This window comes from Clytia hemisphaerica, unplaced genomic scaffold (genome assembly GCF_902728285.1).
Source record: "Clytia hemisphaerica strain Z4C2 unplaced genomic scaffold, Clytia hemisphaerica genome assembly, whole genome shotgun sequence".
Lineage (NCBI taxonomy): Eukaryota > Metazoa > Cnidaria > Hydrozoa > Leptothecata > Clytiidae > Clytia > Clytia hemisphaerica.
The window spans coordinates 599792-626690 of record NW_027104206.1 but is presented as its reverse complement, the minus strand read 5'-3'; the positions used below and the strand labels follow the sequence as shown (position 1 = coordinate 626690).

The 26899-nt window shown below is 35.4% G+C and overlaps 1 protein-coding gene across 1 annotated transcript; it reads left to right on the top strand.

Moving 5' to 3' along the window:
- Nucleotides 1-294: 294 nt before the first annotated feature.
- LOC136815342 (phospholipase A2 inhibitor-like) lies at nucleotides 295-25380 on the top strand. Its single transcript, XM_067071783.1, has 15 exons — nucleotides 295-780; nucleotides 3952-4023; nucleotides 11337-11408; nucleotides 11807-11884; nucleotides 13064-13135; nucleotides 13491-13562; nucleotides 14070-14141; nucleotides 14544-14615; nucleotides 15123-15194; nucleotides 15673-15741; nucleotides 16871-17028; nucleotides 17461-17622; nucleotides 20308-20428; nucleotides 20654-20772; nucleotides 25059-25380. The coding sequence occupies exons 1-15, from the start codon at nucleotides 584-586 to the stop codon at nucleotides 25115-25117; spliced, it is 1467 nt and encodes a 488-aa protein (XP_066927884.1). The 5' UTR covers nucleotides 295-583; the 3' UTR covers nucleotides 25118-25380.
- The last annotated feature ends 1519 nt before the right edge of the window (nucleotides 25381-26899 follow it).

Here is a 26899-nt window from a genome sequence, read left to right as displayed (position 1 = left end):
TAGAAAAAGACTTGATTGCTTATCATTTATTTCGTCTTTTGTTCGAAAACTTTTTATTGTTTCCCGCGTGTTTTCTACTCTATAAATCATGGAACAATAGGCTTTTCACAGAGCTTTGAATGGCTTCATGAATAATAGAATGTTTTGATCACGTGATACAAGCTTTGCAATGTGGGATCTTCTATTTAGACCACGTGGCTCAAAATAGAATGTTCTGTGCGAGGTGTGCTGCAAAATGTCTTTAATAAATTAAATGTGTACGGTACAGTTTATGAACAAGCAGATAATAATGTAAACATTAGAGATAGGAAGGTATTACGTTGTAGAGAAAAAATGTGTTGAATTTATTATTAAAGAATTGGACTTTGTTATAAAGTTGGCACGCGCATTCGAGAGCTGCCACACTGGGATTTGTTTTCTATAGCTCTTCAATATTCCAACTGTGCTTTGATTTGGTTTTGTTTTGATAAGGAAATTCACAAGAGGGGCTCGTTTCGTATTTCAATGATTTTTTTTATGGTTTACATGCGAACTGTAAATATTTGACACTTCATTTCATGGTTTAGAAACAATAACAAAAACAATGGCTCAGCTTTGGTTACATTTCTACGAATTCATGTTCTTGTTTTGCTTATGTTTTCATGGTTTGTTTTTGTTGGCAAATGGAGCTTGTGTTCCTGGATGTAGATGCTCCAATTGGGATTTAAACACACTGAAATGTACCTCCGAAGTTGGGCTGACGGAATTTCCATTGGATCTTGACCCAACCATTCAGTTCTTGTGAGTTTCAATCATATTTTCTAGCTAGGAGATATCATCCTCCCTCCTAAAATCTTTATTTCTGAGGTGGTATATATTATGATGGGAGAGAAAGACTTTGATCCTGACTGCCTTTTTAAAGTGACCCATTTAATTGCACTGCTCGATTTTTTCGACCATCATTTTGAGCCTGAGATTGTATCTATCTATATATTTCGTACTAAAAGGTCCTAGGACCCATTATCCGTACATTTTAAAAAAAAGTTTAAAAAAGACTCATTTTTGCTGTAAAACCCTGTTTTGTTTGTGTGAAATTTGAGGAAAATTTGAACTATACTTTTGATTTTATAATGAAAAACAAACAATGAAAAATTCATGAAATTTTGTTTATTTGAAATCAAGGCAACAGTGTTTGCTCTTGAATAATTTTCATTTTCAATTTTCATTTTGCTTTTGTTTTCCTTGCGTGTGTAAATAAATGTGGGCCTTTCGAAATCAACTCTCAGATAGAGTGTAAAAAGTTAAACGAGTTTTTTTGTTCTTCAGAGTAACATTTTGAGTTTGATTTATGTTTATAGTGGTCATAGGAAAGGTCAAAAAAGGTGTGAAAAATATGTCTGGAGCGACATTTTTCTGAAAAACTCGAGCATGAATTTTCAATGCATTTTACACCTTTTGATTATGTTGCTTTTACAAAGTATACACAATGCCTCAAATAAGTTTCGCAAAAGACCATTGAATGATTGATTTTATCTTTATCCTGAAACTGATTTTCAAGAAATTTTTTGCTATTCATTAGATATTTAAAGATATATTTCCTCCTTCTTATAAAATATCGCTTCACATTCACAATCTATAGCAGCGCCATCGAATCTCAATGAGATAGAATAGGACTCATTCACCTTTCCGTTAACGTTATTCATGTTATTGAAGGCGTTTATCTATATTTCCCTTCCATTACTTCCCTTCTCACCCCCAAAAAATAAGAAAATTTCATTATTATTATTATGCCTAGAAAATTTCATCATCAGTGATAAGAAATTTATCAAAATTCTAAGTCATTGAAATTGATTTAACATAAATAATTCAGTATATGGGAACAAATCATTGATTCCCTCGCACTTCACGAGAGTGAAGACAAAGTAGAAATATCATATTTTTTTCTAGAAAATTGCTTCTAGAAGGTATAGAATAAAGTGTGAATCCTAGATATGCTCCTAAACATGATGTACAATCTCCAAATTTATACCACCTGCAGTTTAAAGCTGAAAGATCTCCTTGGTTATCAATAGATTTATCAATTTAAAAAAATTAATCCCATTTGCTGAAAGTAGAAAAAAATAATGTGAAATTAATTGACGTCGGTCAGCTGTTGATGTTCATTTAGAAATTAAGCAAATCCTGTTTCGATTTTACATATCCAATTCAATGACAGAAAGCCAAGTAATACAAAATGCCTGTCTACAGTATATTTGTCTTTCTAGTTAATAATGAAGATATTTTATATGGGCATACACGCTTTTTTTTATAAGAATGGTTTTTTTTCATTTCATCATGGATATTCTTGACTTTTTGGCGAAAATCATCCAAAAATATTCTTACGGTATTCTTAGGTTAATATCGAAATTGGCAATCTACAGGTTAAAATGCATTAAAAGTTGCATCCTTGCATTAAAAATGGCATTCTTGCATTAAAAATGGCATTCTTAGGTTCAGTTGCTAAATTCCATGATGGTGATATTCTTACCATATTCTTAATTTTTTGGCCATTTTCATCATGGACATTCTTATAAAGTGTATTCTTATATAAAAAAAGCGTGTAGTGTTAGAGGACTGGGCGTGAAGCTATATTTGAAAATGAATTCAAAAGTTTCTTTCCTCATCTTTCTTCCCATAATATTTTTTTAATCCTTTTTCACGCCAGGTTTCCGTTTTGAAAACACATCTGCTAAAGTAATATGGAATTTAATTTGCCTCTCTTGAAACCCAAAAACTTTTTTAATCCTATTTTGCCAACTTTCAAAGGAACCTTCGAGACTGGATTTCAATTATTCTTATGGAAAACAGGACTAGAATGATTTAGCTACACCTCTGTCTCGCTCAGGGGAGAAATGAATCATATCGCTAAAAAAGGAACGACGTACATATAGAAATATCAACGGAAGACCTTTTATTTCTTTCAAAATTGTCATCATTTATGGGCGAGAACCTGCCATCCCTAATAACACTATTCAACAAGTTTTCCTACTGGTCCATTGATAAACTACACGACTTCTGCTTTAGGGTATAAGAATAATGGTACATTGAAAATTGACTCAGTCAAGCAGAGGGAAAGGCAGTTAAATTTGCTAACAAAACTTTCGAATCCAGCCAAGTTTGCATTGATTTTGTTTGTATACAATTTACAATAAAACTGTTGTCTTTTGAAACAGCGGTTCCTTTGTACTTTTTCACATTTCAGTTTGTGAAGGTATTGATTTCCAATTCACAGTATCCCCAATTTTGCTTCTTTTACTACAATCAAACCGATATGCACACCTAACCCGCTCTTTCAAGCTAAGCATAGGAAACCCTGGGGCGCACGAATAAGAACATATTCACACCTGAATTTGGTGTCCATTATCAAAACTCGTGATGTATCGTTTTTAAAAGATTTATAACTTTCTCAATCGCCAAATTTTGTGGCTGTCTCAAAACTGGGGGTGGGTTTCCTTCCGATGACGTATATTAGTTCATTAGCGAATTGCCAGTAAAAGTTGGTTGAAAAGTATTTTTAATAAAGAGAAGATTGAATCTTCGTGATTCAGTTCACCGATTTCTTTTTAATCTTTGTTCGTCATCGAATGAACATGGTTCAATGATTCAGAAATTTTTTCCAGGGGTCTGATATGATGGCATAAATTCTTTTACTTGCGAAAGGATAAAGCTCAGGAGAATGATGGAATTAAAGTGAATTTTGCCAATGTTTCCATTAATTTTAACTTTCTCTGGCAAGGTCGTACTTACTCCCTTTCCTGTTTCAATTTGTCCTTTACGATTCTAAAAGCGCTGATGAAAATACGTTTGTACCACGCCCATAAATAAAATCTTATGAAATTTGCTCTGGGGGACGAGATCGTTTCTTTTCATTAAAATGACTCTTTAGCGAAGTTATTTAAGATGTCGTAATTTTTTCTTGTTGTTTTTTCATAGACGGTTTCCTGGGAACAAAATCGAAGAGCTACCATCAAATTTGTCATCCATCGTCCCTGACCTACAGAAATTGTAAGTTTCGCTACACATGTTATATTGGCCTTTTCCAGAAAAAAAATTCACCCCCACTGTTGAGGATATTGATTTTTCGAAGTATCGAACCCCTGGATATCCTACTTTATTAGTAAAGACTTAAAGAAAATATCCACTTTTGAAAATATGCTCAACCCCATGGACATCCTCTCTCCTAAAGATGCTTACCCCTGAATATCGTATTTTTTATTTGAAAAGACACTTTACCCCCTGGATATCCGCTCCCTTGTAGATATTTAACCCCCTGGATATCCAATATCCTCAATAGGGGGGCACAGACTATTTCTGGAAAATCCCATTCGTATGTTATGTAACCTGATTTGTTGACAAAAAACTTATAGCCATTATTGTTTCCATATTATTTCGACATATCACAAAATCTCAAAATGTCTAAGGTAAAGATTTGACGTCAGAATGAAAACTTTTACCCCCAAATATTTCTCATGGTCGTCTGTTTGATAACATAGATTCTCCAACTATCCAGTGTTGAGTAATTTGTCAATCCGGCCCAACGTATTAATTTTGCGGGCACATTATCGAAATGACTTTGATAGATCATAAAAAAATTATGGGTTAATTGAGCATTTTAAGAGCAATCAATTGACCTTCAATTAAAATGTGGTAAATTTACTAGTTTTGTAATTAGTGGCTTGCCCGAACAAGTTTGACTTCCATCAACAACCGTCAGCTAATGTTAGTCAAAAAAATTTTAACACAAAAAACAACTTGTATTAATTCTTCCTCCTTGACCCAGGAGTTGGAGTTGAAACTTTCAGTCGTACTTATGCTTGAACAAGAATATATAAGATATATTCTTGCTTGAAAAAGTTTGATACGCGCGGCTGAGATTTTACTTCATGAATTCGGGGTCTTTCTAGGTTAAGGCATAATTATTCAGCTTTGATTTTATGGAAATGTCAATATTAATTTTACTTGAATTTTTCTCAGGGATGATCATTTTGATTATTCTAAGTCATAAAAAAACAATTGTTAGATATATTGATACAGATTTATAATCCATCTTGACAAATGCACGAAAAATGCGCGTTGGTGGTATTTTTTAAGTGTTCGTGAGGTATTTTGTAATTTATTTAACACTGATGTGCGACATACCTTACAAAACTCGATTGATATCATTATTACGATATCCTTATCTATTTATTTCTAAGCATAATCTTTCATCGCGTATATTTTTTTAACGCACTTAATGAACATTATAACACAACCGCAGTAAGGCTACTGAACTCTGTACCTAAGCCTGAAGATACGTTGCGAAACTTGATTGATACACTTCCTGATAATCCGAACACATTCAGCTTCTCTAAAACCACCTACTCGGGCGTAAGAAAAGCAATCCTCTCACTCCGTAATGATTGCTCCACCGGACAAGATAAGATACCTTCGAAATTCTTAAAACTTTGTATTAACGAAATCACCAGTCCAATTTGTCACATAATAAACACTGCAATCGAGGAGAACGTTTTTCCAAACCAATGGAAAATCTCGAAGATCACGCCTATTCCGAAAGTCGATGAACCAAGTGAACCGTCAGATTACCGACCGATATCCATTCTCCCAATCCTTTCAAAAGTATACGAAAGAATTCTAATGCTTCAAATGGTCGATCACATCGAATCCCGTAAACTTTTATCCAACCACCAATCTGGATTTCGAAAAGGACACTGTACGATCACAACATGTATGAAAATCAAGAGTGATATCATCAAGGCGATGGATAGTGGTGAAGTCACTCTTTCTGTGATGGCCGATTTCTCGAAAGCATTTGACACAGTCGATTTCGAAATAATGATTGAGAAACTTCATAAACTTAACTTTTCAAAGTCTGCATTGCTACTAATGGCAAGTTACCTATCAAACCGTCTACAATTCGTACAGATCAATGACAAGGAATCGAACAGACCACAGTGGGCCCAGAGGTGGAAATAGGGAAAAAACGAAAGTTAAAATTTTGCTTTAATAATATGATTTATGGAATCTTGAATAAATTTCTGATAAGATGCCAAAGTTTCAAGTCTGTATCTGATCTGTAACTCAAGTTATGTGGCTCCAAAGTTGACTGAAAACCACATTTTGATGAAAAATCAAAAAAAGTGAAAAATGCATATTTTTGAAGATTCTGATCTAAATTCAGCTTGTAAATCAGTTCTTTTGTGTGATAACCTTTAGAGACATTATATTCTAAAGGGAAATTGCTTAAAAGTAAGTATAAATATCCAAGAACGAGAAAAAATTCAAATTTTCAGTCAAAATTCTCATCACGAAAATGCTTAAGGTAACCACAAATGTCCAAATATCTCAAAAACCGCTAAGTGTCACATATCAAACCATATATGTTTTGAAAACTACAGACGCTAACCTTTCCAAAAATGCTGGAGTTTCGATGTGACACTTAGCGGTTTAAAAGTTCAAATTTTGCCTGCATTTTCCAAGCTACAAATCTCAATTTTCATGAAAAATCTCAAAAGAAAGTCAAAATTTGAAGTTTACTATTTTCTAACTCATGTAATGTGACCCTAGAGCTCTACTAATGCCTTAATAATACAAAAAATGTAAGAAATACTATCTTGTTGTTCTCCCACTCCCTATTTCCAAACTTTTGTCCTTTGGGCCCAGTGTGCAGACTTACCGTACTAAATGGTGTTCCCCAAGGAAGTATCCTCGGCCCTGTTCTATTTAATATCTACGTTCATGACATGTCAATAAATACTGATGCGGAGTGTATGCAATATGCAGACGGCACCAGCCTGTATCGTCATACAAGACCCCAACACCTCGTAGAGTGCACTGAAAAAATCGACAACGACATCAAAGATCTCCAGAGATGGTCGAAAACCCAGAATCTTCTATTCAATTCGAAAAAGACGAAAACCGTGCTATTCTCGACACAACAAATGGCCAGACGACACCAGTTTGAATACGAGATAAAATCGCTTGACGAAAAAACCATCGAACGTGTCACAACATTCAAACTCCTCGGTATAACGTTTAGTGAGGATATGAAATGGAACGCTCATATAAAAAAAGCCACGTCTAAAGCATATGGTACACTCAAGTCACTTTGTCGTATCAAGCGCTACCTACCTTACCATCTACGGAAGCAGCTTGCAGAATCGCTTGTATTGAGCCAGCTCGACTACGGCAATGCTCTTTTCATCAACGCACCATCCTACCTCATCCAGCAGATGCAGCGGATACAAAAACGCAACCGCCAGTTTCGTGAGAGGCCGCTACTCAAACGTATCAGACGTGATCTCGCTGAAATGGCTACCAATACGCGAGAGAGCAGAATTTAGCATGGCTAAACTTGCATGGAAATCCATTAACTCTAATAACTGGCCAACTTTCCTTCCGACGGAAAAAATGACACCTCGAGAAGGTTTGAGAAACCCTGTTCACGCTGGCACAATGTTGGCTTGTCCGAATATTATTATGGGTAGTTTTGAATACGACTCTTCGCGTATATTCAATGGACTTCCCCAAAAATGTCGGGATGAATTAGATTATAACATATTTTGTAGTGAAACTAAAAGGCATTTTTTGGATCAAGGTCTCGCTAGGAGCCTTGTATGAATTTAAAGTATTTTCATGTCTTGAATCTCAAAGTCCAGCTATTTCCTTGGGATTTTACTCTGCTCATGACCTGATAACATAATAGACTTGCGAGAGTTTTAACTTTGTGATAACCAACTATGCTATTCTTTACGATCATCAACTATATAACAACATACTTTCTCACTTTTAATAAATATTTCATTATTTAGTATTTTTTTTTATATTGCTTATCGTTTTTAGCTGGGACGTTGCCACATCTAACTCCAAATCCTTTAACGCCTTGTATCTCTTAGTCATTTTCCATCGTATTGATTAACTATCCCTATTCCGTAGCCAGTAGCAGTAGTTACACTCTGGTCATTATTCTTTAGAGCAACTATCCCCTATTTGTTTAATTATTTGATTTTAATTAGTTTTGAGTTATTCTAATGATATTTTATATATTTACTACTCCTGGACATTCTGCAATTCCAAGTCATACTCTTGTGTCACTCTTACATCCCTCGTCAATCGTATTTACTCTACTAATTTCCTAGATCTAACAGCCTACCTAGCGTCCTGGTCTGGTTGTACTTTATTTTACTGTCCATGGAGGAATTAGTTCTATTAGTTGTTATCAATAGTTGTATCAATTTTGTAGTATTTTATAGCTTAATCTAAATTCAAACTTTGGTTTTACACCGGTCTTGCACAAGCCACTAGCACTCTCTCTACTTTTGCCTAGCTGATATTACTCTACAACGGTATTTGATCGAACGTACTTGGCTTTACCAACTTTTAGCCTTCTAGTCTCTAGTTACAACCGGTCTCAGTATTTTTAATGAACATCATATTTTTTATACGCTACATATATATTTATCATACACGTTTTTTTTTTTATTAGAACACTTAAAATTTGGCTGAGCCTGGATGTGCTTATTTTTTTAGCAATTTTCAGCCTTAAATGTTCTTAAATGCGTTCTTAATTTTTCAGACTACTCTAAATCGACAATATCATGCAAAATAAAGAGCATATAAAATTGGTACTATTTGGACAATATTTGACTCTCGATTTTAGAAAATCCATGCCTAAGTTGGGTTAAAACTGCTTGAAAAGAAGAAAAATTGTAGTTTCTTGTCATTTTTTTCCAAACTGAGGCTGGGCATGTTCTTACGATGTTCTTAATTTTTCGACGAATTTCAGCCTAAATGTTCTTATAAACTGGGTTCTAATAATAAAAAAAAACGTGTACTCAATTTCCAGGTGAAGAGCCAATTGTAAAACTTTGGAAATACTGTGAAATATATCGTTATTAATTATTATTATTATTATTATTTCTCTAACTTTCTCACTCCATTCAAATTCTCAAAAACAATTTTTATATAGTTTTCGCCGAAAATACTTCGGGCTAGAACAACAAGAACGACTTTAAAGCATTCGTAAGTAAGTAAGTAAGTAAGTAAGTAATTTATTTGTCCTAAAAAGCGAGACGAGCGACCACACTCATAGACATAAAGCTAAACTAAGGAGGTGGCCGCACGATATAATTACAAGAAAAGCTAAGAAAAATAAAGTTGCTAAGGTCTTACTAGTAACAAAGTGAAATAAAATTTTTTATAAAATAATTTTCGAAAAATTGGAAAAAAATAAAATAAAAAAAATAAAATAAAATAAAAACTAAAATAAAAAAAAGAAGAAACTATTGAAATTTAAAATCAAACTCGAAAAAGAGAGGGAAAAAAAAAAAAAAAAAAAAAAAAAAAATAAAATAAAAAATTAAAAGATTAAAAAAATTAAAAAAACAAAAACAAATCAAGTGTACGAGGAAAGGAAATATAATTTACTTAAATCTTTAAGACGATCCAATGCTAGTGTAGACGAATCATCGAAAGTAACGAAATCTTGAATTTCATTCCAAACCAAGATGGATTGGTATAAAATTGAATAGTTACCATAAGTCACTGTTTTTACTTCAGGTATTTTTAAAAGTCCAGACTTACAACGGATTACTTCATGACGGTCTGTATCATTTAAACGTTTGTACTCAAGAGTTTGTATGAGAGGAAGAGGTAATTTTCGATTCAAAAGTTTAAAAATAAAGAGAATGTTAAGGTATTTAACAAAATCAAAAAATGAAAGAAGTTTAAACTGCAAAAAGAGAGGAAAAGAATGAGCACGGAAGTCAGAAAAAGACATGATTCTGAGAGCTTGTTTTTGAAGAATAAGAATTCGGCGGGCGTGGATGGTTTGGCGTTGCCCCCAGATTTGCGCTGCATAAGATATGTGACATTGAAAAAAGAGAAAAATACATGAAGTTAATGTTTTCTTGTCGACATAATGCCGAAGTTTACTCAGAGCTCCATTAGCTCTCTTTAGTTTATTACAGACAAAATCGATGTGGTGTTTCCAGTTCAGATGTTCATCAATATACACACCAAGGTATTTTACAACTTTGCTTGGTCTGAGCCGATGCCCGTTGATTTTAATTTTCAAGTCGTATTCGATTTTCTTACGTATTGGACGAAATAATAAGAGCTCGGTTTTACTAGCATTTATAGAGATTTTATTAGCTTTGAGCCAATTCATAAGAAGCTTCAGATCAATATTAGCTTGTTTGGCGATCGGTTTCAAAGATTCATTCGCAAAAAAGAGCATAGTATCATCAGCAAACAAACTGACAAGAGAATAGCGAAGAGCAATATGAAGATCATTAACATAAAGGAGAAAGAGTAGAGGACCTAAAACAGAACCTTGGGGGACACCATGTTGCATGTGTTTAGAAGAAGAGTTTTTACCAGAGACTGAAACAAACTGTGATCTTTCAAAAAGAAATGATCGAAACCATTCAAGAGCTTTCCCACGAACCCCATAAAAATCTAGCTTTGTAAGATTTTGAAAATTCATTTTATTTCTTCTGCTTTGTCAGCGTAAGAGGCGCGCCTGCTTTTTAATTCTGAAAAAATTTGGAAATTACACACATCTGTGTATCTGAGTATTTGTAAGCTTTTGACCATAAACATGAACAAAAAAAGCCTTCTTTACAACCACCAAACCGTGCCGCTCCATTTATCACATGACCGCACTGTATTTTCACAAAATTAGATTTACGCGTGCGTCATGGTGCGCTAATACTAGATGTTTTGATAACGCTTGAACCAAAATCTTATCTTACCATGATGTAACTTAAATGAGTCTTTAAAATAACACAAGCCGTGGTAAAGATAAAGTATACTACCTCAAATCTTATTACTTTGATTTTTGAATAAAGCCGGTTTTGATTGCTGATCGGGGTTTAATACCCTTTTGGAACCAAAATATTATGTTAACGGTCTTGTTTTATTATTCATGACGCCTCATACCGTTCGTAAAGGTACTGTCGCTGAAATCATGTTCTTATATTTTCACCCTCTTTAAAAGTAATCACTCCTTTTTATAGGGATAATCTATTGTTCCCTGTTCATGAAATGGAAAATTTAACGTTAAAAATGCATCAGCTTGTTTGTTTGTATTTGTCATAAGAGAAATAACACATACCGAAAACCTCAGCAAATAAAAACACGAGTAGTTCGGATTTGTTGACAGTTTCCACATTACTCAAAACCACAACCTAATCGATCTGTTTTTACTCGCTAAATGTCATTGAAAGATAAAAATGAGTAGCCTCTTTAACACCAACTTCCACAGAAATTGATCGGTATGCCCAGTATGACAAGGATTTCCTTTATGTTTTATATTTTAGAGACTTGAGTAGTAACAAGATGAAAAGTTTGCCGGACAAAACTTTCGCTGGTTTGAAAAAGCTCAATATGTTGTAAGTCTCATTTACTTTGCGATTTATACCAAATTTTACTGTTCGTGTATTTTTTTATTTACGACGTCTAAATAAAATCCATGTATGAATGTTGAGACAACGCTCCGTTTCAGCTAGGAAATTTCCTGCAATGTTCGTTTAACCTAATTCATGATATGCACCACTGGAGAGTCTTCTCAGAACTTTTAAAATCTTCCACCCAATACGTCACTTAAACATACAATAGAAAAAGTGACGTAATGGTTGGAACAAAAACAGAAAAGTTGCATAACTTCATGAAGTCATTGCAGTGGTGCATATCATGAATAGGTACTGTAAATTCATTAATATCCCGAGACTTAAAAGGATTCCAGAGAAAGTTATCTTTGAATCTTACCGTTATTTTTTTCATTTCATAGATCATTAGCAGACAATGAATTAACAGAACTCGGACAAAACATCTTTGAAGGGAACGAAAATACAGGGAAATTACTTATGTAAGTACTTTGAATAAATCATTTACAGCCAAAACTAAATAAGATTCCAGAGAAAAAATTAAAAGAACGTGCCACTGGCATCATACGAGCTCACTCATCAATTATTTCGGTCATGTGCCGGTAAGCCTTGAACATTGGAACATTGCGACCCATGCCTCCCTTGACCCCGCCGAAATAATAGAGATTGGCTCAGATTGGCATTTTTTATTAGTTGGGACGCATCTGAAATGCATATGAAATTTTAAGTGGCATTTCATTGGTTAAGAACACAATGAAGGACGCGCACGTTTGCCAGAGTTCCATAAAGAGTGTCGCTCAAACTTTTTACATGGAGAGAGTGGAAATCATTTAATTAGATTTTAGAATTCGGAAGTTTGATCTGAGTTTAGCATTGAACGGGGCTAACCATTGCGCTTTGATCCCAATTTTTCGAACAAAACTTCCACGCTATTGGTCAAAAGAAAAATGAAACAATTCCATTGGCGCAGGTCTATGATGTGACGTAACGGTTGAAAAATATTGAAATGTATTCAACTTTTTTTTCGAGCGCGTGCTACATTTTTATTACATAATCTTTTTCCAAGCAAAAAAGATTGAAATCAAAAGGTGCGATCGCAGTGCGCGCAAATGGAGACCGGCTATTACAGCATCAGCCACATAGCCGCTTGTAGCTTGATCTTCTTTTTTGAGATATTTGTGATGATTCATGGACCTCAAACAATGTACATTGCATAGTATGAACCCCCCCCCTTTTTTAAGGGGGGATCCGAGTTTTCAAGGAAGGCTTTATAGGGGGGGATGGGCAATTTTCCAGTTAAAATGGGGGGTTTGAGCTTATAGGGGGGGATCAAATAAAAATGGGGGGGGATAGTAACTTGTTGTCTTATTTCTTATTTTTCCTAGTTTTACTATTATTAGTTTACTGTTTATTTGCTAGTGTTTTCAAGTTCATTGACTATTGGTACGAATTCACACTGAAAAATATATTTCATTCATCAAAATTCTTCCCCAATACTGGGAGTACAAATTATATGCTGGGGGCTCGGACCCCTGTAAATGGTGCGGGATCAAAAAAATTTAAAAAAGGGGGGATACCTTTATAGGGGGGGGATGAAATATTAATGGGGGGGTTCAGACCCCTCTGCACACTATGCATTGTATATCTTTTTCTTTTCATAGATTATTATATGGGAACAGGATATCGAAAATTCATCCAACAGCATTCAACGGACTTCAAGCTGACCTCACACTGTAAGTTGGCAGCAATTAGGGGCTTGTGTATTACAAAAAATAGTATTATAATTATGCAGTCAAGGGATAACTCAAGTCACTTTCTATTTGTGCCCTTGCCATGAGCAAGAAATTAGAGAGGTCTGGTATGGAATTATCTCTCACAAACATAAGTAGGGCCTTCTTTTGGGGGGAGAGATCATTCCATCCCGGCCAAGCCTACGCGACGTAGGCGGTCGTAAAACTTTATCATTATTATTATTATTCTTTAATTGCTCAGCCACTAAGTAGATGTGAACTGATATCCATTTGCTGACTATCTATCGCAGTTAAAAAATTTTTTGCATTCCATTCGTTCATTTATTCATTCGTTCAGACGTTTACAACAGAATTTGTTGAAAGAACTACATAAAGATACGTTTGCTGGCATACGTAATGTACATCACATGTAAGTTCACTTTCATCGGGGGTTGTAATGTTTATTTGTTTAAAAGATATCATTTGCTTACACATCATTTGCTAGCCAGTGCCTTCCCACAAACCAAATTTTTTCTTTGTTTTATACGATAAAAAAGCGGTTTTCGTCTAACGGATTAAAATCATTTGCTTACACAGCATTTTTTAAGCAAAAGAAAGGACAACTTTTTCTCCCATCCGCACCTCGCGAACATAAAATTTGAAAATTTTATTTTTTGTTTTTTTTCTGCTTTGTCAGCATATAAATGTGCACATCCTTCATAGTTTGTTAGTACCAGAAGTAATCTGACATAATTGTGTTGTAGATCTGGTCGTTCATCGAGTCGACTTAAGTGTCTAAAAAAATCTTTCTTGGGATGAAAATGAAAACCTAGTAAATGGCGATAAACCACACGCATAGAAGACATTATGTTTCTCGTAATCCCAGAAACAGTAAAGATTTCTATCCCTAAAATATTTGCTGTATTTTTCCCAATAGAAATCTCGGTGACAATGTGTTGGAAAGAATCGATCCAGGATTATTTCGAGATCAACATCATTTATTTTTATTGTAAGTCTATTTTTCTCTTCTATAATATAAATGAAAACCAAAAGTGCCGTCGGAATATTGAAGGTGGTGTTGCAAAGTTTATATACTCTCGGGTACCTAATAGCCGTCCCCCCCCCCGCTAATTAATTTTTCGAAAATTTTCCACCCAGGACATTCTTATTCCAACCCACCCGCTTATTAATTTTTGGGAAAATGTTTTTGAAAGTTCCTTCTTTTCTCCTAATTCTGCTGTATCAGCCTCCTTTTTTTCCAACCCCCCCGCTTATTCCAATCCCCCCGGCTATTAGGTACCCGAGAGTATGAGAGAAATGAATTTGAACTTTTAAATGTGTGCTAGTATTCTACTTAAAGGAAATACAGCAATTTTTAATGTTTTCCTTTATCATTGTTTCTCTCCTTTAGAGATTTAGACGGAAACAAGTTAACAGACCTGCACATAGACACATTCAAATACACTGAGAGCCTAGAAACACTGTAAGTTTACGCTATTAAATCTTTTTCGTAACCACGGATAATCTCGATGGAAAAGTAGACGTATCATTGTCCGTTACAGGAATAGAAAACACAAAAAATATCTTTATGAAGAATTTACAGATAATGGCTGAAGTGGGAGAAAAGTTTCGGGGTGGAGTTTTTAAGAAACTGTCAAACTTTACCGCTATAAACTTGCTCCAGCCACAAAGCAATTCTTAGACCATCTATTTTTTCTTATTGTCGTCGTAAAAAACATAAAATTGTTTTGACTGCGTCGTGTTAGATGTCAGTGTTAAAGCCATTCTATTGGTTACATTCAAGTGTTACGTCACTTTTAACCAATAGAGTGGCTTCATTCCGTTTCGGAGCTTAACGGAACCGTCACGTGCGAACATGGTATAAAGGTTTACGGCTCTATGCCTGTAAGGGTCTGTTTAATCTGCAAACCATCATGCTGGCGGAGTAAAAGCAATCGAAAACTGTCAATAAATCTATTCTTTTGTTTAGAAATCTGGAGGGGAATTTGCTGGCAACGATACCAGATGATTTGTTTCGAAATAATATTGCACTCAAAGAAATGTAAGATAATCATTATTCAACTCTGTGACATTGTTCGCTTAAGTTAAGTTAATGGACAAAATTTTAGTTAATGTACGACTCAACTTGTACCGTTCCGGGGGTTATTTTAATAATAAGCACCAGGCCCTGCCAGGTCACAAATTTCCGGGTCTTCAATTCTTCAAAGTCAAAAGGCATGGCTTGTTCACATTCGTCCAAATTTTTTGAAACCTTTAGATGTTCTTTTTGAGTTTTAAGCCTGAAAACGTTCTCAACATGTTCTTATTTTGACCATTTTGTGAGGATTTTTGTCCATTTTTCTAAAAATTGGGTATTTGAAAGTTTACAAAGCCTTAAATGCTCTTAACATTACGGCCATGGAAGCCTTATGTTCTAAAATAGTTTGTTCTGTTAAGTGACACGCACCTGACCGCGCGATTACGGTCGAAAAGGTGTATTGACGGTACAGTTTGGAACCCACTTTGCTTTCTTCTCATAGAAATTTACGTGATAACAAGTTCACAGAGCTCCCAATTAACCTTCATCTACCAGAGAAAGTTGAGACAATGTAAGCTACTTACCAATTATTTTCATTTATCATTTCATAAATGCTCTTAAAATGTATGTAGTCCGTGTTATATTATCTTTTATAACCATGTTTTTTATAAGAACATCCAAAAATTTTGAAGCCTTTTGATGTTCTTAACTTTTTGAGTTAGAAGCCTATGTTCTTAACATGTTCTTATTTTCGTCATTTTTGAGTATTTTTGCCCGTTTTCCCATGAAATTTCTTGTTCTAGAGTCCGCAAAGCCTTAAAATGTTCTTAACTTTTTGGCCATCGAAACCTTATGTTCTTATATAGTTTGTTCTTATAAAGAAAAACTAGTATGGTAAACTTTCATAGGCATTTTTCTCTAACTTAGCGTTTAGTGTATAATGTACATCCTCTCACAATCCTATTTAACTCTGTCTCAAAATAATTTGCGGCTGAGACAAAAAATGGCTGTAACTTTTGATAGAATTTGAATGAAGTTGCGATTTTGTGCTTGTTGAAAAGATATTTGTGAGTGGAATATTATCAAGCAAAAAAATTTGAAAAATAAAAAAATTAAAATTAAAAATACAGAAGAAAATCTACTTCTTGTAGAAATGTGGTATAATTACCATTTTCACAAGAGTGATTCTTCAATCTTTAAAAACCATTATCACTGTGAAAAAAATTTAAAAAAATATTTATTCAATCAAAAGATATCAAACAAAGTTTGTCATTGGTCGATTGACAAAAGGTTGTTTTTTTGTCGTTTTTACTACTTTATAGAGTCAACCAGCAATAATTTTTGTTTGATATCTTTTGATTGAATGAATATTTAAAAAAAATATTTCCACAGTGATGATGATCAAGATTGAAGAATCACTCCTGTGAAAATGGTAATCATACCACATTTCTACCAGAAGTTGAATTTTTTCTTCTTTCTTTTTCTTTTTTCTTCAAATTCTATCAAAAGTTACTGCCATTTTTGTCCCACAGCTGCAAATTATTTTGAGACAGACTTCAGTGTTTTCAAATGCCAGTCTTCGAAATCTGTATTTGGTGAGGCTTTCCCCAGACGAGATGATTATTTTTAAATTAAGGCCAATTGAGTTCGTTCTGCTTTAAAGATTTGGCAATTTACTCTCTTTTTCAATTTCTTTTCAGTTCCTTCTCAGGAAATCCTCTATTATGTGATTGTCCCCTAAAGAAATTATACCAGAACGCCGACTACGTTTCAAAGTATAAAGATCTTGATGACGCCATCTGTGCAAACGATCCCGACAGAGCAAACGTCAAAGCATTTTTGACGGCGCTAAATTGCGGTTAGTAGGGTGTTACTTGCAAGTTAGATTACTCGCCCCCGTGTATTCCAGGCTTTATTTACATCACACCAGAGAATCTTGGCGTTGCCTGATATGAGTTCTCCCTCTCAGCCTGGGGTCCACTTAAGGATTATTTTGATAAACTGGGTTATAAATTTCCAATAGCGTACCGCAGTGAATCTAAAAATGGTAAAAGATTTGCACAAATTTATTCGTTTGTACGACTTGCAGTTCCATCCTCATTTGCGTTTATTGCTCTTGCACGTTGAAAACCTATAATATCAAAAGAAAGTTTTAATAATTTTCACGGTTTTCCAATCATTCCGAACTGTGGGATTGGAACTCGTACAAATTTCTAGTTGAAATAATTATGACGTGTGAGACGCGGTGCGCTATTAAATTTGTTTAACAAGCTATTTTCTTTTGCTATAGAAACGACCACTACAACAACAACGACCACTATCCAGCCCTCCACACAACTCACCAACGGTACATCACCACCTGCCCCGATTCATGAGAACTCGACGACCAATGAGCGACCCATAACAACCATCACTAAGACAACCGTTACTCATGTCACCCTTGACAAAACATGTAAGTTATACGATTGATCTTTGCCAGTTTTGCCGATAATCAAAATAAGAAATGAAGTCAAGATATCTATATTGAAATCAATACATCAGTCATTTGACTACGTTAAGGGCAGAAACTTTTGCGATTATCGCGAAAGTTTTGCCAAGTAAGAAATTACACGAGAAATTCGTGAAAGTTTTTTTCTGCTTAAAAGTACACTTTTTTCGCTATTTTATACTCAGTTTTCAGTTTTTGTGCATTTTTATCGCTTTTTTGCCTGCAAAATGAAATTCTAAAATTCGCGAAAGTTATATCCGCTGAATTCGGTCCAAAAGTAAAATACTCGAAAGTTAGCATGGTGTCAGCCCCCCCCCCCCAGAAATCTGAAGGGCACCTAGGCCAGGTTAGTAGAGGGGGGCTTATGCCTTGCAATTCTTTGGATAATTCGTTGGACCTATTCATTAAGGGTACCTAGCTGTCCTGATGGAGGCTCTGGGGGTTGGTTATATTTTCCAAATCGAATATTTCAAAATATTTCAAATTATTGAATTTTTTTACCCCAGCACATAGTTTCCCATCCAATTTTTCTTGCGTTTCCCATCACGGCATCTTTTGCTATATTTTTCTAATAATGTGATTGTTTTTATTTATAGTCGCCATCTTTATAGCATAAAAACAAAGCTTTTCTCATGCGAGTGCGCTTCTCGTGCTACCGTGAGATCGGGTAACTTGCATCAGTGGAGGCTAACATGCATAGACCTCAAATAAATGACCTGGCTGGTCAGGGGGGGGTCAGTGTACTAGAAGGCGGCATGTATGTGTACTACAAGGTATTTTTCAAAACTTGACAGCCACCTACCCCTCAAGTACACCATACTACATGGAAAAATCCCAAAACCACCCCATACCCCCTATTTACTCCCGGGTAGGACCTGGAAAAAAACCAAAACCACCCCATACCCCATTTACTACCGGGCACTACCTAGAGAAATCCGGAAAATAAAGAAACTTTTTTCCGAAAATCGGAAAATCGAGTAAACATTTTTCCAAAAATCGGGAAATCGGGAAAACTTTTTTTCGGAAAATCAGGAAATCGGGAAATTGGGAAAACTTTTTTCCTAAAATCGGAAAAACAGGAAAAAATTTCTCAAAAATCCAAAATGCGTGAGAAATCAAACTTTTCAAAAATTACGCGAGACCATGTGGAAATGCATGATTCTCACACCCAATGCGTGAGAGTTGGCACCAATGTTGAATGTTTGAATTCAAATGTTCGAATGTTTACATTGACTCGATAAACCTTCATTTCAGTGGGATCTAGTAGGATTTCAATTCATTCCAAGAAGTTTGGAAGAATGATCTTGGACAAACTTGGATTGATCAATTTATAATAGAACAACTTTACATTTCTATTTTAGCAGATCATTTCTGAACCTTTTTGTTTCCACACTTTTAACATCGATTTTGGACCCAACACCCCTATTCTGGTACACAGGTAGTAAAAATCAAATTCGATTTTGGACCTAACACCCCAATTATAGTACACAGGTAGTACATGACAAATTTTTTTCTCAAACACCCACCCACCCCAGGATACATGCCACCTTCTGGTACACTGACCCCCCCTGGGCTGGTCATTAAAATACAAAGTTAAATCAAAACAAAAATGGTAGAGTAGAGCTGCGAGCGGAGCTGCGTAGTTGTATTTTAATGACCAGCCAGGTAATTCATTTGAGGGCTATACATGTCAACCTCCACTGACGCAAGTTACCCGATCTCACGGTAGCATAGAGAAGCTAAAACCTCAGGATAAGAGTATGCAAACATGGATAGCTAGTTGTGTTTTTGGCTCTGTTTAACCGTTTAACACTCACACTCATAACTGATTACAATCTTCTGGTATACAAAAGAACAAAAAGTGTCAATTCAAAAAAATTATCGGCTGAATGGGGGTACCTAACTCAAAGCAATTTCTCAAGGGGACCTAACTCCTGGGGGCACCATGCCTCAATGGGGGCACCTGAAAAGTGGGCTGAAACCATGGTTAAATTCCCCCGAAATTTCGTAATCTTGCAACCTCGTGAAAGTTTTTACCCGCGAAAGTTTCTGCTCTTAAAGTATAAGTCGGTCCTTCAAGACTAAACTTCAAGGGGTTATACACTCACTCACGCCCGCTTCTTAGATTGGGAAAAGCACACAATTCATAATATGCACTACAGCAATTTCTTCTGACATTACATCACGTACCCAATAGCTGATTGGTTGTAAGTGACGTATTGGTTGATTTTACGTCACTTTCAACCAATCAGCTGTCGGGTCCGTGGAAGACATTGCAATGGTTCACATCATGAATCTAGAGCACTGACCTTTATATACCCTGGACCAAGCTTCTCAATCCCAGTCAAGAAAAATCTTTGATCGGAGTTTTTAGAAAAGTGGTACCCTAATGGCGGCACTACTCGATAGCGGTGTAAATGCATCTTCTTTTACTCGAAACTTGTGATGATGTAGCGGCGTCAGACGTTAATTTTTAACATTGCAATGACTTCTTCTCGGGTACCAATTCCAAAAAAACTCCAATCAAAGATGGCGGATATTGCTTGGTCCAGGGATATATAAAGGTCAGTGATCTAGAAACTTGTTTGATTCACTTACAATGGTGAGAAAAATCCACTTCAATTTTCGATATCATGTTTTTTTTTTCAGCGAGTGACAAGAGCAGTTGGCCCATCGTGATTGGTTGTTTGCTAGGGATTTTAGTGTTGATCGTCTGCTGTGGCTTGCTACTGTATTTGTTCAGAGGTCGACTAAGGGAACGCTGTGTAGCGTAAGTTATTTTGTTTATGGATACATCAATACCTTTAGTTCAGCTTGGTCAGTTTTCTTCACTTCTACCTTTCCCAAGGCAAAACCAAGCTTGCTTAAAGCGTCAAATTGACGTTATTGGCCAGCGGGGTATCTTCAATCAAAAAATAATATTTGAATTTTCAACTTGAATTAACGTTATAATCAGAGCTTCGTTTTATATTCATTCTTCTTCCTACTTTTTCAGTGGTAAGCTTAAACTCCGGCGCAAGAAGCTCTCCAGTGCAGCCAGTGTGGAGGACTTCAAATACCACGACGCTGCTGGTTGGAAAGGTGCTTCAACGGCAATGCTGAAACAGACTGAGGGTAATGTCTGAATGTCTTTATAATCATTGAAGGAATCATGTGGTTTATACCCTAGAAAAGGATAAAAGGTGGAGGCTGCCTTTTTGAGTGGTTGTTATATAACCGTCTTTTTAACAATCTACCAAAACGCTTTTAACAGACGAGGGAGTTACCATAAGTTGTCCTGCTACTTGTACTCAATTTGTGCTCCTAATCGACTCGAAAAGGATCAGCTACACGAAAAGCTGCTTTCAACTACCTAATGATATCGTGTTCTTGAATCTTCATATTGAACCCGGAGGCGTTTTAGTCTCATTTTTATGTTGAATAGACAAAAGAGTTTTGAGAATCACTCCCAGCAGGCACACAACGTTGTTTCAACGTTCATCTAACGTTATATGGACGTTGTGAACGTTAGATAAACGTTGAAACAACGTTGTGTGCCAGCTGGGAGTCCGTTGATTGTCTTGATTTCGATGGGATTAACTATTCTCCCATACGAGAAACACATCATAAATATGGACGCGAACCAAAAACACTTAACAATATAATGCACCACCACCTACAACACATTTGGTCATCTGCTTCATACACACAATGCACCTAGAAAGAGGCAATAATACCAACAATGCAATGCAATCAATACACCAATACGCCTCAAGCTTGTTGTGTTACAAGAACGATTTGGGAATGAATTTGGAAGTTGGTTTTTACTTTTGAAAGGGATGTTGTTTTTTATCTACAGTCTGTCCTGCTGTATTTGGACTGTTGTGACTATTGGCAAATTATCAACAGTTTGGATGAAATTATTTTCGAATTTGTTAATTTTAGAATTGGTGGAATGACGATTTTTAACTAGCTGTTAGTTCTATGCATGAACACTGAATTATTTTTTGTCGTTTTCGTACCGTTTTGTTACACTTAATCATCATCATACTGAATGAAGTTTAGCGGCCCTATTTATGTCAGTCCGTTTTACATTGGCCCTTAATCCACCACAGGACATTTTATGAGCTTCCGCCGCAAGCCTAAAAGTGGCAGGTTTAGGTAACTAGCCTTTTAAGTACGGAACAATGACTGATTTATAACAACATGAAAATTGAGCACGGTAAAAGCGCTGACTTGCTGTCTTCCCCGGGCATGATATAGGCAAATCAAAAACCAACCATCTCTTCTGCTGAAAACATAACATATAGTAATTCGCCATGAAGAACCTGAGTAAAAAGGGCCGGTATGCATTGCCTTAAGGGAACAAATTTTAGCGAGGACTAATTTTCACAGTCAAAAAAAAATCGAAAAAATCGTATTTCGCGGGACACATATTTTGGACACATCTCTTTCATTTTCCCAGGATTTTTCAAAATTTTTGATGAAAAAAGGTTAGATTTGTAATTCATGGGTTCTAATTTTCCGGGAATATTAGTTCCCTTAAGGTAGAAAGGTTCCACCTGTGGTTCCATCAGGGTTTTCATTTTTTTAAATTATCGCTATTCGACCTAGAACGGGACATACAGTACTGCTAACTTTCCATAGTGGTTCCCAAAGGAAACAACCCTATTTATACGCACTGAGCATCGTGATAGTTGAACTAGCACTCAGAACAAGTAACCAATAGCTCGATAACCTTTCTATTGTAAAGATTCTTCTGTTAAGCACCAGAAATGGATCTTTATTCATTCATTTTATTATATTAATGGATTTTTGTTCAGTATTATTCTCCATAGTTCATTCAGGCCGGTACTTGGATGATTTTACTTTCATTGTAACTGAAAGAATTAGAAAAGTAAAGCCTCAGACGAAAGGGGAAAATTAACATTTTATGGACAAGCAAAGGAATTTTCTCAGGCGAACAATTTTTTTTAATTTTTTTACTTTTTCTCGACATGAGATTGTTTCCTCTCGACACACACAACATTTTCAACATCAGATTTTCAGCAATTCTTGTGGCTCACAAAATTAAATATTGAGGTAATGATTAATCCGATTTTGTCCAGTTTCAATGGGTTATTCCATTAAAAATCCATACAGGAGTGTGGACGAACCTTTTCAAGTCAAAAAAAGATATTCTTGAAAATATGTGGATACCCCCTGGAAAATGGCAAAATTTGCAAAGAAACTCTTGGAAAAATTCTTTTCGTACCTTGAATGTGACGGTGGGCGAACTAGAATTAATCTTTAACCCCCCTGGAAAATTGAAAAAACCACTCCTCTAGATCCCCTGGGAATTCTTCTCAGATTACCCCTGGAAATGTTCGTTCCCCCCTGTTTGGATGTAAAATGGAATGGCCCAAAGGCTACATCTTCTTTTTCTCAAGAATTTTATTTTTAGTTCACTGTAAATATGTTCATAATATTAAATGGTCTGGTCATTTCTAGTTAGTTCTAATAATTTTTCAATTTACAAATTAAAGATCGCTTATTTACCTTATCTCGTGTTCGTTTAGGTTAAAATGGAGATCCTCTTTATTTTGTATTCAATATTTTGGCAAAATGTTATGTTGATTAATCTTGCCAGAAAGCGGTTAAAGGGCTACGTATGGTATTTAAAAATCGTTAGTGACAGGCTCCAACCATACCTGTTTGAAAAATTTCCTTTTGCCTAACTATCTCCTACGCTTACTTCTCTCACGATACAACGTTAAACTTTCGAAAAGTTATATGTCACCTTTCGAGTACTAATTGCATTCTAATCGTCAGGCATTTCACGGTCGAAAGCAATCATAGGTAAATATAGGTGGCCCGGGGTCCGCTTAAAGCTTTTTTTATATACTACTGGATAGCGTGGTTAAGTGGCCCGGTAATATACGGTAATTTGCTTTTGTTTATACAGTCCGTCAGGTTTTAGTTCTTAAAAATGGACAAGGCAATGTTTTTGCTTCAAAATATGGCATTACAGCTCTGTTATTCATGGTTTTTTCATAATTATATTTTTCAAGGCAGTTTTTTCGTTATCTGGAGTTTTGGTGTTTTTCTTTCAAAATGGTGACCTCGACAAATACTTCTAGTCTACTTCACTGGACTCAGCGTCATAAAACTTATCAAAAAGCAAATCTCAGCCAGAAGTAGACTTGAGTATAGTAAATAGGTGACTGATCCTATAACCCGATTAGACGCAAAATCATCTCGGAGGGTAAGATAGTCTGAATCGCAGTCCTCTATAGATATACTTCCTATATAGTATATTCTTCTATAAGAAACTTTTTTCACTAGAGGATAAGCAGAAGCCTAAGGATAAGACAATTGTTAGTCATTCAAGTAAGCGAGTAAAAAATGATTATCTGAAAAGTAGAGTGCAATGTACAAGTGTTTATGTATTTGCAGTTTTGAAGACGGCGGAGTGACTGAGGTCATTTTGAATTTGAATTTAAACCCGTAGTTCTGACCCGCAAAATTGAGGACGGTAAAAGTACTGGTTCACCGTCGTCCTAAGTCAGTCAGGATATAGACAGATTAGAAGTTAATCTTTTCCGTCGCAGGGAAAAGATGTATAAACTCGCTACAATCACGAAGACGAACGGAAAATATAAATAGAGTAGTGAGTATCTACCAATCATTTTTCGTATTTTAGCTAGTCTATTCCATTTTCCGTTCGTCTATGCGAGTTACCGTACTTTAACCTCGCTACAGTCATCTCTCCAGAATTGGAACCTAATTTGAATCTTTCTCTAATTCGAAAATTATTTTATACCCATTTATGATCGAATTGGAGAAAATTAATTCAATCATCCTTTTCACCAGACAAACCACATTCAGAACATTACTGAAACATTCATCTTACACATTGGCAATTTATGATTCGTATTCACGACACGTCCTCTCCTACGCTACCGTAAGATACTTCTTTTTTTTGTAGAAAGAAAAAAATGAACTGAAAACTTTTTTTAAATTTTGTGACTCTAATGACTTTTCCCCAATCTTATTTTCTTTTTTACGAAATGCTTCGAAAAAAACATTCACGTAAACCTCAATGCGAGCCATTGGGGAACGCCTTCCTTAGGTACCCTGAGATTTCATCAATCTAATATTATTCTGTGATCTTATTTTTAAATTTCTCTTTTTGAAAACTTACTTTATTTACCAATTTTAGCAAGAGCTGATCTTGGCGAGTGATACGCCCGCCTTTAATTAACTTAATTGATTCTAGTGGGTGTTTTTGTCAAAATTTGGCGACTATTCGCCAAGGTTTAGTTCCCTTCAGGAGGACGGTTTTACTTTATGTAGAAATCTTTTTTCCAGACACACTTTTCGTATGTACTAAAAGCTTTCAACTTCATTTAAAATTTATTATTCTGGTATTTCTTTTTTAGGCAAATCTTATGACGTAAATCAAGAACGCTATGGGAAAGCTGTTTTCATTCAACTCTGAAGTATTGCGCATTCATGGATGCCTCTCTGTGTCAATCGTGAATTTTAACAACAATGACTATCTTTACAGCCTGTTAATACAGTGCTCTTACAACTCGAATGTCTCCTTAACTTAAAAATATTATGGTCTATTCGGTTAACCCGGTTAACAATCTCTTATACACCTTTTCGACCGTAGTCGCGCAGTCAGACGCGTCCCACTTTATTATATAATTATTCCCTAAACTCGATCCAATCCTTTTTTGACACTACTTTCTATTGTCTCGAACCCTTATAACTCAAATGTCTCCTTAACTTTAAAGGTTTTGTTTTTAAATAAGAATGAGATGGTTTGCTTACTCATCATTTTTAAATCCCAAGCTTTTTCACATTGGATCGATACGAATGTGGAGCAAGATTGGTCAGAAAGAGGAAAAAAACATTTTTTTGCTTTTTTTGCTTATTTAAGCATAATATAACAAAAGGTAGACACTGTCCCGATATGAGATATGTGTCTGATATGAAACAGGAACACTTATGTAAAAATAAAACCTTCAACAAATTTTATGATCTATTCAGTTAACAATTTCTTATTAACCTTACTAAAAAAACATCGTTCCAACGTTCCAACTTTCCACAAATAACTAGCCGGCGGTGAATCAAAAGCCTTGAACAATCATCGTATCATACCAACTGCGGAATGTATTAGCTGATCTAGTTCAGAAATTGTTAAAAAATTGTTTCTTATTTTGGGTGAATGGTATTCGAAATTAGTATATGTATTCACATGATAACGAATGCAATTTCGAAATAATTGCACATTCAGCGAATTTTTTGTTTTAAATTTTCCGAGTCCAAAAGAACGAGGAAAATTCGAAACAAAATGATCACGAGCTAATCTCACAATATATGACAATATCTATTTATTTTTCTTATTTAACATGCTTCGGGTTCCATATGAAACAATAGTTCTTATCCCTTTTAAAATACAGTAATGCAGTAGTAAAAAAGCAGTAGTTTTTTTTTTCTTGATGATATAAAATAAATATATTATTTAAAAAAAATAATTTATAGATTGTAACATACGCTCTTACTCCTCTAACTAGTTTGAAACGTGGCATCGATAAATATGATGGTCAGCCAGATCCATTTAAATTTTTGTTTGACCAGCAACCAGCCAAAGTTAACGAAATTTTCACGCGATTTCCTGAGCACGTCACCCTCGACTCCATGGCTTATCTAACCCCCTTACGCTATTGATGATTCTGATGGACGCGTTGACGGGGGATTTAACGATTCCTCCAATTTTACGGTACTGGCCTCTTTAAGTCGCAGAATCGTTTATCGGCCCTGGCTCGCAAGGGTGTGAGCACGTAGCCAGCAGCATAATTTAAACTCGCTGTAACTTTTTTTCATGTACTGAGATGTCTGTGAGTATACACTATTACAGTAGTTCACTTTAGAAAGGACTGGCGACTCTGGCAGCGTTTTCCTGACGTTGAAAGGTATAAATCGTTGGAAGTGATTGATCACTTGAAGATTAGACTGAGCAGATTTTGTTACTTGATTGATTTGATCTCTCCATGTAAGATTTTGGTCGATCATTCACCCAAAGGTTTTACCGTAAAGTCCTGTTTAATGGTGTGACCGTTTGGTCGAACAAGGTAGGATCGGTAAGTAGGGAGGGATAGAAACATGAAATTTGGACTGAAGTTGCACATCATTAAAAGGATCATTTTGCAAAAAGAAATTTTGAAATTTTGCCGACATCAGCACTTTTTTGCAAAATTTCGTATTTTGCTGA

Coding starts and splice junctions, on each gene's coding strand:
- LOC136815342 (XM_067071783.1), top strand. CDS start 584: ATGGCTCAGCTTTGGTTACATTTCTACGAATTCATGTTCTTGTTTTGC. Junction 11,885..13,063: donor AATACAGGGAAATTACTTAT/GTAAGTACTTTG, acceptor TTCTTTTCATAG/ATTATTATATGGGAACAGGA. Junction 15,195..15,672: donor AATATTGCACTCAAAGAAAT/GTAAGATAATCA, acceptor TTCTTCTCATAG/AAATTTACGTGATAACAAGT.